Source organism: Erpetoichthys calabaricus, chromosome 8, assembly GCF_900747795.2.
Source record: "Erpetoichthys calabaricus chromosome 8, fErpCal1.3, whole genome shotgun sequence".
In the NCBI taxonomy this organism is placed as follows: Eukaryota; Metazoa; Chordata; class Cladistia; order Polypteriformes; family Polypteridae; genus Erpetoichthys; species Erpetoichthys calabaricus.
Genome location: NC_041401.2, coordinates 188,629,177 through 188,640,584, shown reverse-complemented (window position 1 = coordinate 188,640,584; position 11,408 = coordinate 188,629,177). Strand labels below are relative to the sequence as shown.

Genomic DNA, 11,408 nt, shown 5'->3' with positions numbered 1-11,408 from the left:
ATTTCAACCAAACATTAACAGGTGCATTAAAACAAAATTAATTGGAGAACAGTTACGTTCTTAAGAAGCTGTCCTTTAAGTGCTGTGGGACACTGGGACGTAATGGATTAAGATAAAAAGAGCAGCCCCAGTTCCAGTGATGCATTACAAAGGCGTATTGCTGTAGGTATGAAGGAGCCCCAGTAGTGTTTCTTCACAAACTTCTGCTCAGTATTTATTTGGCTAAAAGTTCTCAAAGTTAGCATGTCACAGAGAGAGGATGTGCAGCATTGTTCATAATGGCAATCAGTTTTGTCTTCATTCTTGCCTGAACCACTACCTCCAGTGATTTCAAGGGGTGATCCTTTCGGTGGGTCTCTCTTGCAGGTGAAGTTATTGGCCAAGCACACCATAACATAGAAAATCACAATTGCTGTCACCGAATTGTAGAAGATGTAAAGATGTCACTACCCACATTAAAAAGTGTAGTCTCCTAAGGGGAAAAAAGTCTGCTCTGCCCTGACTTCTTTAGTTCCTCTGTGTCAGGAGAACAGACCAGCCTGTGATTGCTGTGGACCCCCAACTACATGTAGCAGTGCAGCACCTCCACATTGACTTGGTTTTGCTGATGTTAAGTTGCAGGCAATTTTTTTCTTCACCAAACTCCTCTCCTCAATTGCATCCCCCTTATCAATACACCCCATTAGTGCAGAATTACTGTGACCAGGACAGTCACTTGTGGTGCTCCAGTGTTGCTCACACAGTACTTGAGCCTCACAGACTGCTGGACGGATAGTCTATTACACAGGACACCACAGGCTCATCCACCTGCATATGCTTGACCCTACTCTTTTACAGGCATTTTGTAACTTTTTCACATAACATTCTCAAACCTGCCTAATGAAAATCAGGGTTACTAGGGGCCAGAGCCTAATGTAGCAGCATAGGATGCAAGGCAGGAAATTGCACTGGATGGGCCACTTGTCTATCGCAGGGCGCACACACACCCCTATGCCGACATTAACCTAACCGGCAGCCATTTTGATGTGGGAGGGACACCAGAGTACCCAGAGAAAAAATCAGAGACTTGGGCAGGATGAGTAAACTCCAGATAGGAAACAACAGGGAGCAGGATTCAAATCCAGGTCATGGCACCAGTAGTTTTGCCAGCCTGTCCTGCTTATTTTAGAGGTATTAAAATGAATCGTCCATAATGCAGCTAATCGATGTTTATAATAAATGAGCAGAACATCATTGTGTGTGAAGTTGCAGGTATCAAAAAAGCACAAAGTATTTTAATTTTGCCACAAGAGGGCAGCATATACTGTAGCATCTCAGAAAGCCTTAAGAAACACACAGCATAACATGCAGACATTTCTTGTACAGGTCATCTTAATCGATAAGAACTATTATTATTGAGGAAGTCCAAGTATACTGTATATAGACTGGCAGTCCACTTTAATGTATTCATTTTGTTTCTTAAAAGAATAAATGTGAATAACTGATTTAATGCAATTTATATAAACATTTGCAAGAGACACAGCAGTAAATTAATAAAACAGTGTTCTTTTCAGTCCCCAAAACAGAAACTGAATAGAAATCTCAAGTTATTTTTACAGTTTTTTGGTTATTTTTAATACCTGTTTTAGTAAAAAATAATGAATGAAATGTTTCAATCATGTTAACTACTCAGAAGCTTCCCTGATGTCATTGAAATGTGAGCTGCACAGTTACCACAGTTAAGGGGAATATTCTCTTCTCTTAAGGGGAATATATCACAATAATATCCTTTTGTTAAATGCACAATTTTATTCCTTCATCAGTATACAGCTGCAGCCGGTTCATCTTCAAAGGTTCAAAATGCAGTCATGTGAAAAAGTAAGTACACCCCATGAAATGTTTCTTCTTTTTAAACATATGGGTACATATCAGAATTTGATCTTCATTTAAACAGTATCATTAGATAAAGGTGATGTAATATAAGAAACATCGTGCTGCTCTTACGTTGTGTAGACAAGTGTAGTCAGTTGTTAATTTAACTACCTGAAATAAATCAAATTGGAATCATTTATAAATTGTTAGAACATTTATTAGAGGGGATTTTGTTTGAACCCATCTTATTTAACCCTCAGGCATTTAGTTCAGTTTGCTCTGTTTTGTTGATTGAGTAATAAATCTTTCAATATTATTATTATTGTTATTTAACAGGGCCTCTTAGGTTTTCTGACTCTAGTAGGCCCCTTTCACGTTTTATTTGATGGGTGCTGCTCTACACATTCAGCCCACATCACCGTCCTTTCACCAGTGTTTCTTAATCTTAATGTTCCCACAACTCAGTTTTGCCTCGAGTCCCTCTTGAAATGGGCTGTGCACACAAGACACCCCTCAAACATCACACAGCTGAAAGAATTCTTTATGGAGAAGTGGGAAAAACTTTATGCCTGTCGCTGGCAAGAGACTGCTAGCCAGTCCTAGGAAACGCCGACTTGAGGGGCAATACCAGCTATTAGAGCTGCAGGGAAGACTTACTCAGACTGAAATGGCCTGTCTATTCATTTATTGTTGAATAAATTATTGCAAAGTCAAATTTTTTTTTAATTTCAGTTACATCAGCTTTATGTAGAGATACTGTTTAAATGAAGGTCAAATCTTGATTTATGTCCTCATTTGTTAAAAAAGAAAAAAAAATCATGGCATGTTACCTACTTTTTCACATGACTCTTTCATTTTCCAGGTTAGCTGCTTGGCATCAAATGTTTTTCTTCAACTCTCCGTGGTTCTGGTCATCTTTTTGGGTAAGGTCCTTTGTTTTATATCATCTGACACCACCTCCACACGTCTTCTTTGGCATCTTCCCCTCCACCTCCTACTTGGTGCATCTCTTCCTGTCTTTCACTCAACATGTCCAAGCCACCTCAGAACAACATCTGTCTCTTTGACGCCAGCCTTCATCTCACTCCATGACACATCCACCTGACCATTTTCATTACTGTACTGTTCAGCATTGCTTCATGTTTCTCCTTCATTTGGCCACTATTCCTAGCATGGCTTCCATATACTCTACCCTACAGTGCTAGAGAAGCTAATGTTGTAGTCCGAATCAAAGACAGCTACCAGAACTTTTAAGGTTCAGCTTTTTGGAGTGAAATTAACTTTCAGGGCAGTCCCAGTGGCCAGTGCTGCTAACGGCAGGAGACGGGGACTCGAGTCCCTTCTCACTGGGTCTGCTTGTTATTTCCTGCCTCATCCTGTATATACTGTACAAGAGACTGGTCAGTGACTGTCAAATAGCCCTATGTGGTTATGCGTGTGATATGATGGGGCCTATTCTACGTTGTCATGACCTGGATTAAGTGAGGTTCTTTGTAGGCTTCTATGCTTACATAGCACTTTATTTTTTTTTTCTTCTTTCAAATATTTATAAGAAGGTTAATTGCACATTACAGTTACTTCCTGGAACTCTGTAAAAGCCAGCCATAAACTTCATACAATAAGTGTTATAGTGTGTCAGCTATTCAAGCAACTGCTTTACATTAAACACAGACGTATTTACTAACATCAGGAACACTTTAATGAAGCTAATCGGACAGTTCCAAATGTAGTGCCGTTCTCTAAGGAACAACAATGGACAAACAACTCTCTTCTTCCTGTGACTTCTTTCTAAATTGCACCATTGCTACAGATGAGGTGTTTTATCATGAAAGTGTTCATGAAAGGCATTTTAGCCTTCCAAGGGTTCTTTATTATTAGTGGATAAGTTAATCATAGAAATGCCTAAGTAATGTCCCTGAGCTTGGTAACCTTTGTTCAATGTGTACAGTCGTGGCCAAAAGTGTAGAGAATGACCCAAGTATTGGTTTTCACAAAGTTTGGTGCTTCAGTGTTTTTAGATCTTTTTGTCAGCTGTTTCTATGGTAGACTGAAGTAGGATTACAAGCCTTTCATAAGTTTCAAAGGCTTTTATTGACAATGATATTCAGTTTATGCACAGAGTCCATATTTGCAGTGTTGGCCCTTCTTTCTTTTTCAAGACCTCAGCAAATCGTCCTGGCAGGCTGTCAATCATCTTCTGGGCCCAATCCTGACTGATGGCAGCCCATTCTCGCATCATCAATGCTTAAGAGTTTGTCAGAATTGGTGTGTTTTTGTTTGTCCAGCCTCCCCTTGACGATTGACCACAGGTTCTCAATAGGATTATGGTAAGGGTGATCAGTGTCAGTCCTGGAGGGCCACAGTGGCTACAGGTTTGTGTTCCAACCCAGTTGCTTCATTAGAGAACAATCCTTGCCAATAACAGGTCTTATTTAACATCATGGCTTGTTAGTGTTTTAACCCTGCACTATCAGGACGATTAAATCAGACTTTTTTTATCCTCCTTACTAATATCATCAAAATGACTTGAAGCCAAAAATTTGAGTAATTTTCAGTTCTTTGCTTTCTTTTCAGTTTTCTTGTCAGTATTTTATTAAACCAAATAGTGCACGATTAATACACACAGATGTAAATGGAAACAAGCCAGATCGAGAAGTGCTTCCATTTATATCCTATTGCTAATAAAAACAGTGAATGCACATGTTTAAGACTAAAATAAGGAATACATTGTTCAAAATCTTAATAAGAGAGACAACTAAAATGAAGCAGAAAAATGGCACGTGAACAATAAGTGCCTCATCAGCAATTACTGAATCTCATGAATAAGTTGGGTTAGAACAAAAACCTGCAGTCACTGCGGCCCTCCAAGAGTGACATTGATCACTCCTGGCCATGGGCCCAAAACTTTGAAGGTTTGTTCCCCCCAGCCACTTAGATATCACTTTTGCCTTATGGTCCAGTGCTCCATCATGCTGGAGAAGACATTGTGGGTCACCAAACTGTTCTTGGATGGTTGGGAGAAGTTGCTCTCGGAGGATGTTTTGCTACCATTCTTATTCTTAATTGTAGAGGTCTTGAAAAAGAAGGGCCAACACTGCAAATACTGACTCTTTGCATAAACTTAATGCGATTGTCAATAAAAGCCTTTCAAACTTCTGAAATGCTTGTAATTCTACTTCAGTATACCACAGAAACATCTGACAAAGATCTAAAAACACTGAAGCAACAAAACATTGTGAAAACCAATACTTGCGTCATTCTCAAAACTTTTGGCCACGACTGTACGTCTCACAATATTTACCTCAGATTCTTAACAAGGCCACGCTGTACGCTGTCGAGACTAATCTTATTCCAAGTTTGTAGTGGTTACTGAACACCAACCCTCCGAGTACCTTATAAATGGCCAAGACCAAACCTTGCTCACAGTTTCTCCCACTGCAATGGCTAAACGGTCACTTAACAAGGACTGAATAAAATGTCAGCATAAGACAGGGAATGAGTCTGGTGATTTTTCCAATAATGGAAAATCTCCTATAGTGTGATGACTCTAGAAAGCCCCTTACATTGCTTCTAAAATACAGTAAACTTACCTATTAATATGTACCCATCAATAGCTTCAATTACAACATGTCCAAGAGCATGAACATTGGTTTGTGGCCACCTAAGGTTCTATGCACAAGGTTATAGCACAGGCAGACATCATATCTTGTATTGGACCAAAACAGTCGCAACACAGCAGTTTCAAAAAGTACATGGCCAGCCTTGAGCCATCAGCACAGGAAAAGATGCCCGTGGTGAGTGAGGCAGATGGACAGTACAGAAAGTGCACATCTGCACTTGTGAGCAATGTGTGAGATGACACAACAGTACAGATAGTGCTCATCTCCCTCTTGGTTGTATCACCACACACTGAGATGAGTTAGACAGACCAGCAGTACTTGATCTTATTTTATGCCATGGTGGCAGGATGATGTAACAAAACGAAGAGAAGGTTGCTTTTCTTGCAGCACCACAGCCATCACTGTTACAATGGAAAACATGTACACAAAGAGGTCATCTCCATTACTTTTGTGACTCCATGAGTGAAATGGATCAAGAGTACACCACCCTGTTCTGCAGAGTGTGATAGAGTGAGTACAGAAAACCTTTCTTGTACTATATATGGGCACAACACTGCCATTTTTATATAAACTGGTAATGGAAGATACAGTTAAAGTTATGCAAGTAGAACACTATGCCATTTTTACATTAACTGGTGATGCAAGTTGAGGTTTTTTCACATTTTCAAAAAGCTGTCCTTTTGTTTTAGCACTGTAACCAGCTACCCAGCTTGTGCAGTAAAGCACTGCAACTTGTCTCATTCGCTTTAGAGAAGTAATGATGTCTTAGGTGTAACGATAAACACAGCTAACCGTGAGCTAACTGGAGACAACTGAAGTTTCAGAGACCTTCATGTCTGATGCAGCCCTCCTTTTCCACTGCATTCTGTCCTGAAGCACACATTTAGGCACAAGCACATTCCACCATAGTGTGCTAGGAGGCCCTACTGGGCTGCAGTAAATAAGACTGTATGATGCAGCCTCCTAACCTGTCCATCTTCACTCTAGCCAGTTAAATAAATATGACACAGGGACAGTATTTATTTAGGGATAGTGTCTATAGGAAGTTTTCTTTTTTTTTTTTTTATAACAGTAAAATGTGAAGAGTGCTATGATACTGACTCAGTACCTTCTACAGAGAGGAGCATTTAGACTACACTCAACTGAAACCCCAGCCAGGTGGTCTCCATTGAACTAGTGATGATTTAGGGGTGTCATATTAAACACGATTAACTATTTTGTGTTTAATATTTGTCATTAATATACCACTCTGCAGAGAGTAATTTTCACTTTGACATTAAAGACCCTTCCTGTTTTAGTTTTAAAAAATAAATCCAGTGTGGTTCAAAATTGTACAGCAGGAAAATGGGAAAACTTTCAAGAGGGTGGATACTTTTTACTTCTGGGACATTGTCTTACATTTTTATTCTCTATTATAAGAATGACAAATCAGCATCAGAGAAGAGCTGCTACACTTGATCTAGGACCACTGGATTAGATTTACAGTGTGAGAAAAGAGTGACGGGTAAGGTGATGTAAAGTAAAATATTTAAAATTCTGAAAACTTCTCACCTGAATAATACAAAGCCTTGAAAATCTCTTTGCAAGTCATCACCATATTTGTACATATCAAAAATATATATACAAATTTCTCCATTAAGTAATTTATATTGACAACCAACTTGAATGATCTGCAGGAAAAACTGGGGCAATAAAATCACTGCTGAGCAGTTGGTTCAGACACCCACTGAAAGATTTGAGTCTGTTATCAAGGCCCTACTTAATGATGTGTGTGGCATTTAAATACGTGTGCATGCAGCATTTTTCTAGTTTTTAACTTTTTAGGAATATACTTCTGACAAACTATTTACTTTGACTTTAAAAGGAAACTGGCGTCAATGGAAAGGGTGCGACTTTCAAGGGCATTGAATGCTTAGCACTGTATGGTGGATGCATTGAGGTTGCAGACATCCAAATTAACTTCCACTGCTAGAATACATCTGAAGTAAAAAAAGAAATCCAATTTCCAAAAACATTTTAGGAGGAAGTGCAAAAAGTTATATAAAACACTGCCATAAATAAGACGATCATGATTTGTTTAATGAAATTTTCCGAATGCCACACATTTTTCAAACATGTAACGTTCATATTTACAAAGGGAAAACAAATCTAGAAATTACAAGCTTTATTTTTCAATGTTTGGCACAATGCTTTAGTGAAAACAAAATTCAAAATTATTTTCTGCAGCAATTTTAAATGAGTGGTGTTCACAAAACAGGCCTTTAATCGCAAATTATATATATATATATATATATATATATATATATAAATACAGACATACACAAAGTAACGTCATATTCCAGATCTAATTTATGGGTGCATCTCCCCCTCTCCCCCAGGTTTTAAGAGCCTTTCAGTAATCGTTTTAGCAGCTTTTTTCACTTACTGTACATTGGAATGTATTGGTGATGATGGAAATGTTAATTTACAATACAGTTACCTCTCAAACATCCATTTCTTCATTAGCATCTAGGATCTGAAATGTATTACAAATATTTGAAGAGGAGGGCATGAATACCATAAGATCAAGGAAATCACTCTTTCGTAATTATCCTTTCCCTTTCTCTGGCAGGGAGAAAAATGTAAACTACTACCAGATGGCTAGAGAGCTGTCATGCAGCCATTTTCCCATTTTGAGGACTACAATTTTAACACAGGCTCCAAAGGGAAGCCATTTAAAATGTCCAAATTAATGGAATCTACTGAAATGTCACATTTAAAGCATAGATAGGAGTATCAAAAATTCTCTAAATATAAACTTCAAAGCATTACAGGTAAAAAATGACAGCAGGTTTAGTATTATTTTTCAAATAGATTAATTCTTGTGCAAATAAGCACCTTTTGGAAAGTTACATGCTTATAGGTGCATTAGATAAACAAATGTTTGCTCTATGATTTTACATATTAATAAGACATACGATCTGAATTATAACCAATTAAAATATGCAACCAGTCACATGTATACAAGGCTGCAGGTATTAAATATACTGAAATCATACATTTACTGTTATTTTATGAGTTGAACAAAGAATACAAACAAAATGTGTACTTTTGGAATTCAGTTTCATCCATTTACCCAAAAAATCAACAATAGTTGAAGTAGTTACCAATAATTCATCATAACTGTGTGCTCTGGAATCCAAAATTATTTTGAGGTTAGAACAATTGCCAAACCCAATTTTTCAAAAACCTCAGATAGCTTACATAGGTTTTGAAAGAAAACTGGCATCTCTCTGTACATATGGAAATAATCTCAACCTACATAATTTATGGTTTAACACTGCCTGGGATGGGATTTTTTTCTTTTTTTTTTTTTGTTTAGGCAAGGTCATTTATTGTGTCATTCATTTTCACATTTCCAAGAGAATCTTACTTTAATTATGAACACTAATTATGTTGTGCCTTTTGTTTGAACACTATTTATAATTTGGAAAAGACGATTATTACTAATAAAACCCATAGTGTTCGGAATGAAAATGTCTTGTGTGTTATTACAATACTAACAGTTTCTTGGCTTCTCTTACAAGGCTTGTTTTACTTATGATAAACGCTGCCTTGCTGAAGCCATTGTACTTTGGAGTCAGTTTCACATCTTGCTGAAACATTCTTTAGCATTGGTCCACACTTGGATTCCCTGTAAGGAAAGAAAAAAAAAAGGATAAACATTAAAGTGATAACGTTAAGATAATGGCATGTTCATGGTAGGGAACTTTATATATAAAAAAAAAACACGCCAAACTGAAGCAGTTCCCCAGGGAAGAATCAAACAAAATGTCCCCCCTTGAATAGGAGAGCCTGATAAACAATTACAGGGAGTGTTTATATGCCATTAACTGCAAGTAAAGGTAAGGTAGATGATAATCTCCAAAGCTGCTTACTTTCTCTAATTCTGAGTGACACTGTTATGGAAGAACTGTTAATTGTTCAGTCAGTTCCCATTGTTTATGATTAGCATTCACATGGGTGGCACATCTGTGCCATGGCGAGTGCGGCTGCCCCACAGTCTGAGTGGTGTCTGCTCATTGTCCCCGTGTCTGGGTTGCAAGGTGCCTGTCACATTTGGCTTTTCTCTACATTCATAATGGCTAACACGGTACAACACCCTAGTACTACAAAATGTCAGAGATTCTAAAATTGACACCTATGTCATATGTGAACTGGACCTACAATTGGTTACTTCCTGCTTGCATCTAAAGCTGGCTGGTTACCCTCCAACCCTTTTGTGATCCTGGGATTAACAATGTTACGTTTTCCAGAAATATTCAATATCAAAAAATGACTATGATTCAGAAAATCTGAAAGTGGGCCACAACATTTTCAACACAGTGTGTATTAGCAATTATCATGGAGATAGGCTTTGACACTTCCCTTTGAAAATATTATATGGATTTATCACTGGACAGCTGCTCTAGAAGTCTTGCGACCAGCACTCTGCTTCAAGTGGTGAACCATTTTCAAAGCTGATTTTAGCTCTTTATTCATTTGCTGTATATAACGGACAGAACCAGCAGCAGTGAAATCACTCAAGGCGTTCGCCATAAACCCCATGCATATACACACAGTTGCTTTTTTTCCATCCATCCCATCCATCTTCCAAACCTGCTTTATCCTGTGCAGGGTGGCGATGCTGGAGCCTAACCCAGCAAGCACGGGGAACAATCAATGGGCACATAAATTTCAGAATACATGCAACACAACAAAAGATATACAACCACGCAATCAAAATGTTATAAAAATCATATTGCAATATATAACACACATTCTACTCAAAAATGCAATCAAAGGAATATTTCAAAGAGGGAACTAAGCTAGGTAAGCAAATATCTTCCCTCAAAATGGTCTTAATTTGAGGTAGTCACAAAGAGACCGTTGTTTTGAAAAAGAACAAAAATACATAATTATCTTTTTTTTTTTTTTTTTTTTGTTAACTATTAAAGAAAGACAGCAAACCTTGTTGGTCAACACAGGTAGCCCTCTATGAAAATACATCTCTGAAACATGCTGTGAGTCACACAGGCAGGCCGTGTTCTGAATGAGGTCCCCTAAACAGCCAAGGGAGGGGGAATCGTCCAGCTCTGGAAGTCACTGCTGGTGTCTTAACTCTCTGACCATGGCCACTACCTGCTACTTACATTTTTATCAAAGCACGTATTGTTTACAGCACTCTTGAGGGTCATGGCTGCTGCACTGGATTGAAAGTTGAGCCTGGGTCTGTTCTGCATTTACTTGATATTGTCCTGCCTGCAATTGACTGTTCAACTGTATAAAAAAACAAAACTCTGCCCATCTCAGCACCGCTTTGGGTACATTTTGTGCATTAGACCTCGAAAAATAAAAGTGTCAGATTGCTGGGCTGACCGTTTTCTGCTCTCCTGCTTGCAAAAGCACTAAACTCAGAACTGTACCTGTTTATGCATACTGGAAATCTGCCAGACAATATGGTGAATAGATTGGTTTTCAATATTTTTGTATGCAATGCAGTTATCAACTGTAGTATTACTATATGCATATGTCAAATATTGTCACATATCTGGGGTGGACTATTTTTATATACTAGGGAGATATGAAAACACAGTAGTGTGGTTGTAGCCTTAATTGTACATGACATACTGTAGTTCAAATGATCAATAATAAAATCCAAATTTTAGATAACAGTACAGTTTCCTGTAACCCTTGCAGATACTCACCTTCTTGCACATGCTGATCTGCATGACCGCGTAACTAATAAGTGCTTCTTTCAAGTCTTGATTTTTTTGCTCCTTAAACCGTTCAATGTCTATCCAGGAATTCTGGACATATTCTCTAGAGTAAAAATAATAAGAAAAAAAAAGTAATAAGCTATTTTCAGATGTAATATTTTCTTAGGTTTGCCTATAGAACTGGGAAAGTGAAACGCAA

The 11,408-nt window shown here is 38.0% G+C and overlaps 1 protein-coding gene across 1 annotated transcript in view; it reads right to left on the bottom strand.

Moving 5' to 3' along the window:
- Window positions 1-7,529: 7,529 nt before the first annotated feature.
- The window catches only part of snx4 (sorting nexin 4), an 86,670-nt gene continuing 82,791 nt past the window's right edge, over window positions 7,530-11,408 (bottom strand). Inside the window, exons 13-14 of the mRNA XM_028807989.2 lie at window positions 11,198-11,312; window positions 7,530-9,144 (exon numbers count right to left, since the gene is read on the bottom strand). Coding sequence (XP_028663822.2) covers window positions 9,097-9,144; window positions 11,198-11,312 — 163 coding nt within the window. The 3' untranslated portion in view covers window positions 7,530-9,096. The remainder of the gene's footprint in view (window positions 9,145-11,197; window positions 11,313-11,408) is intronic.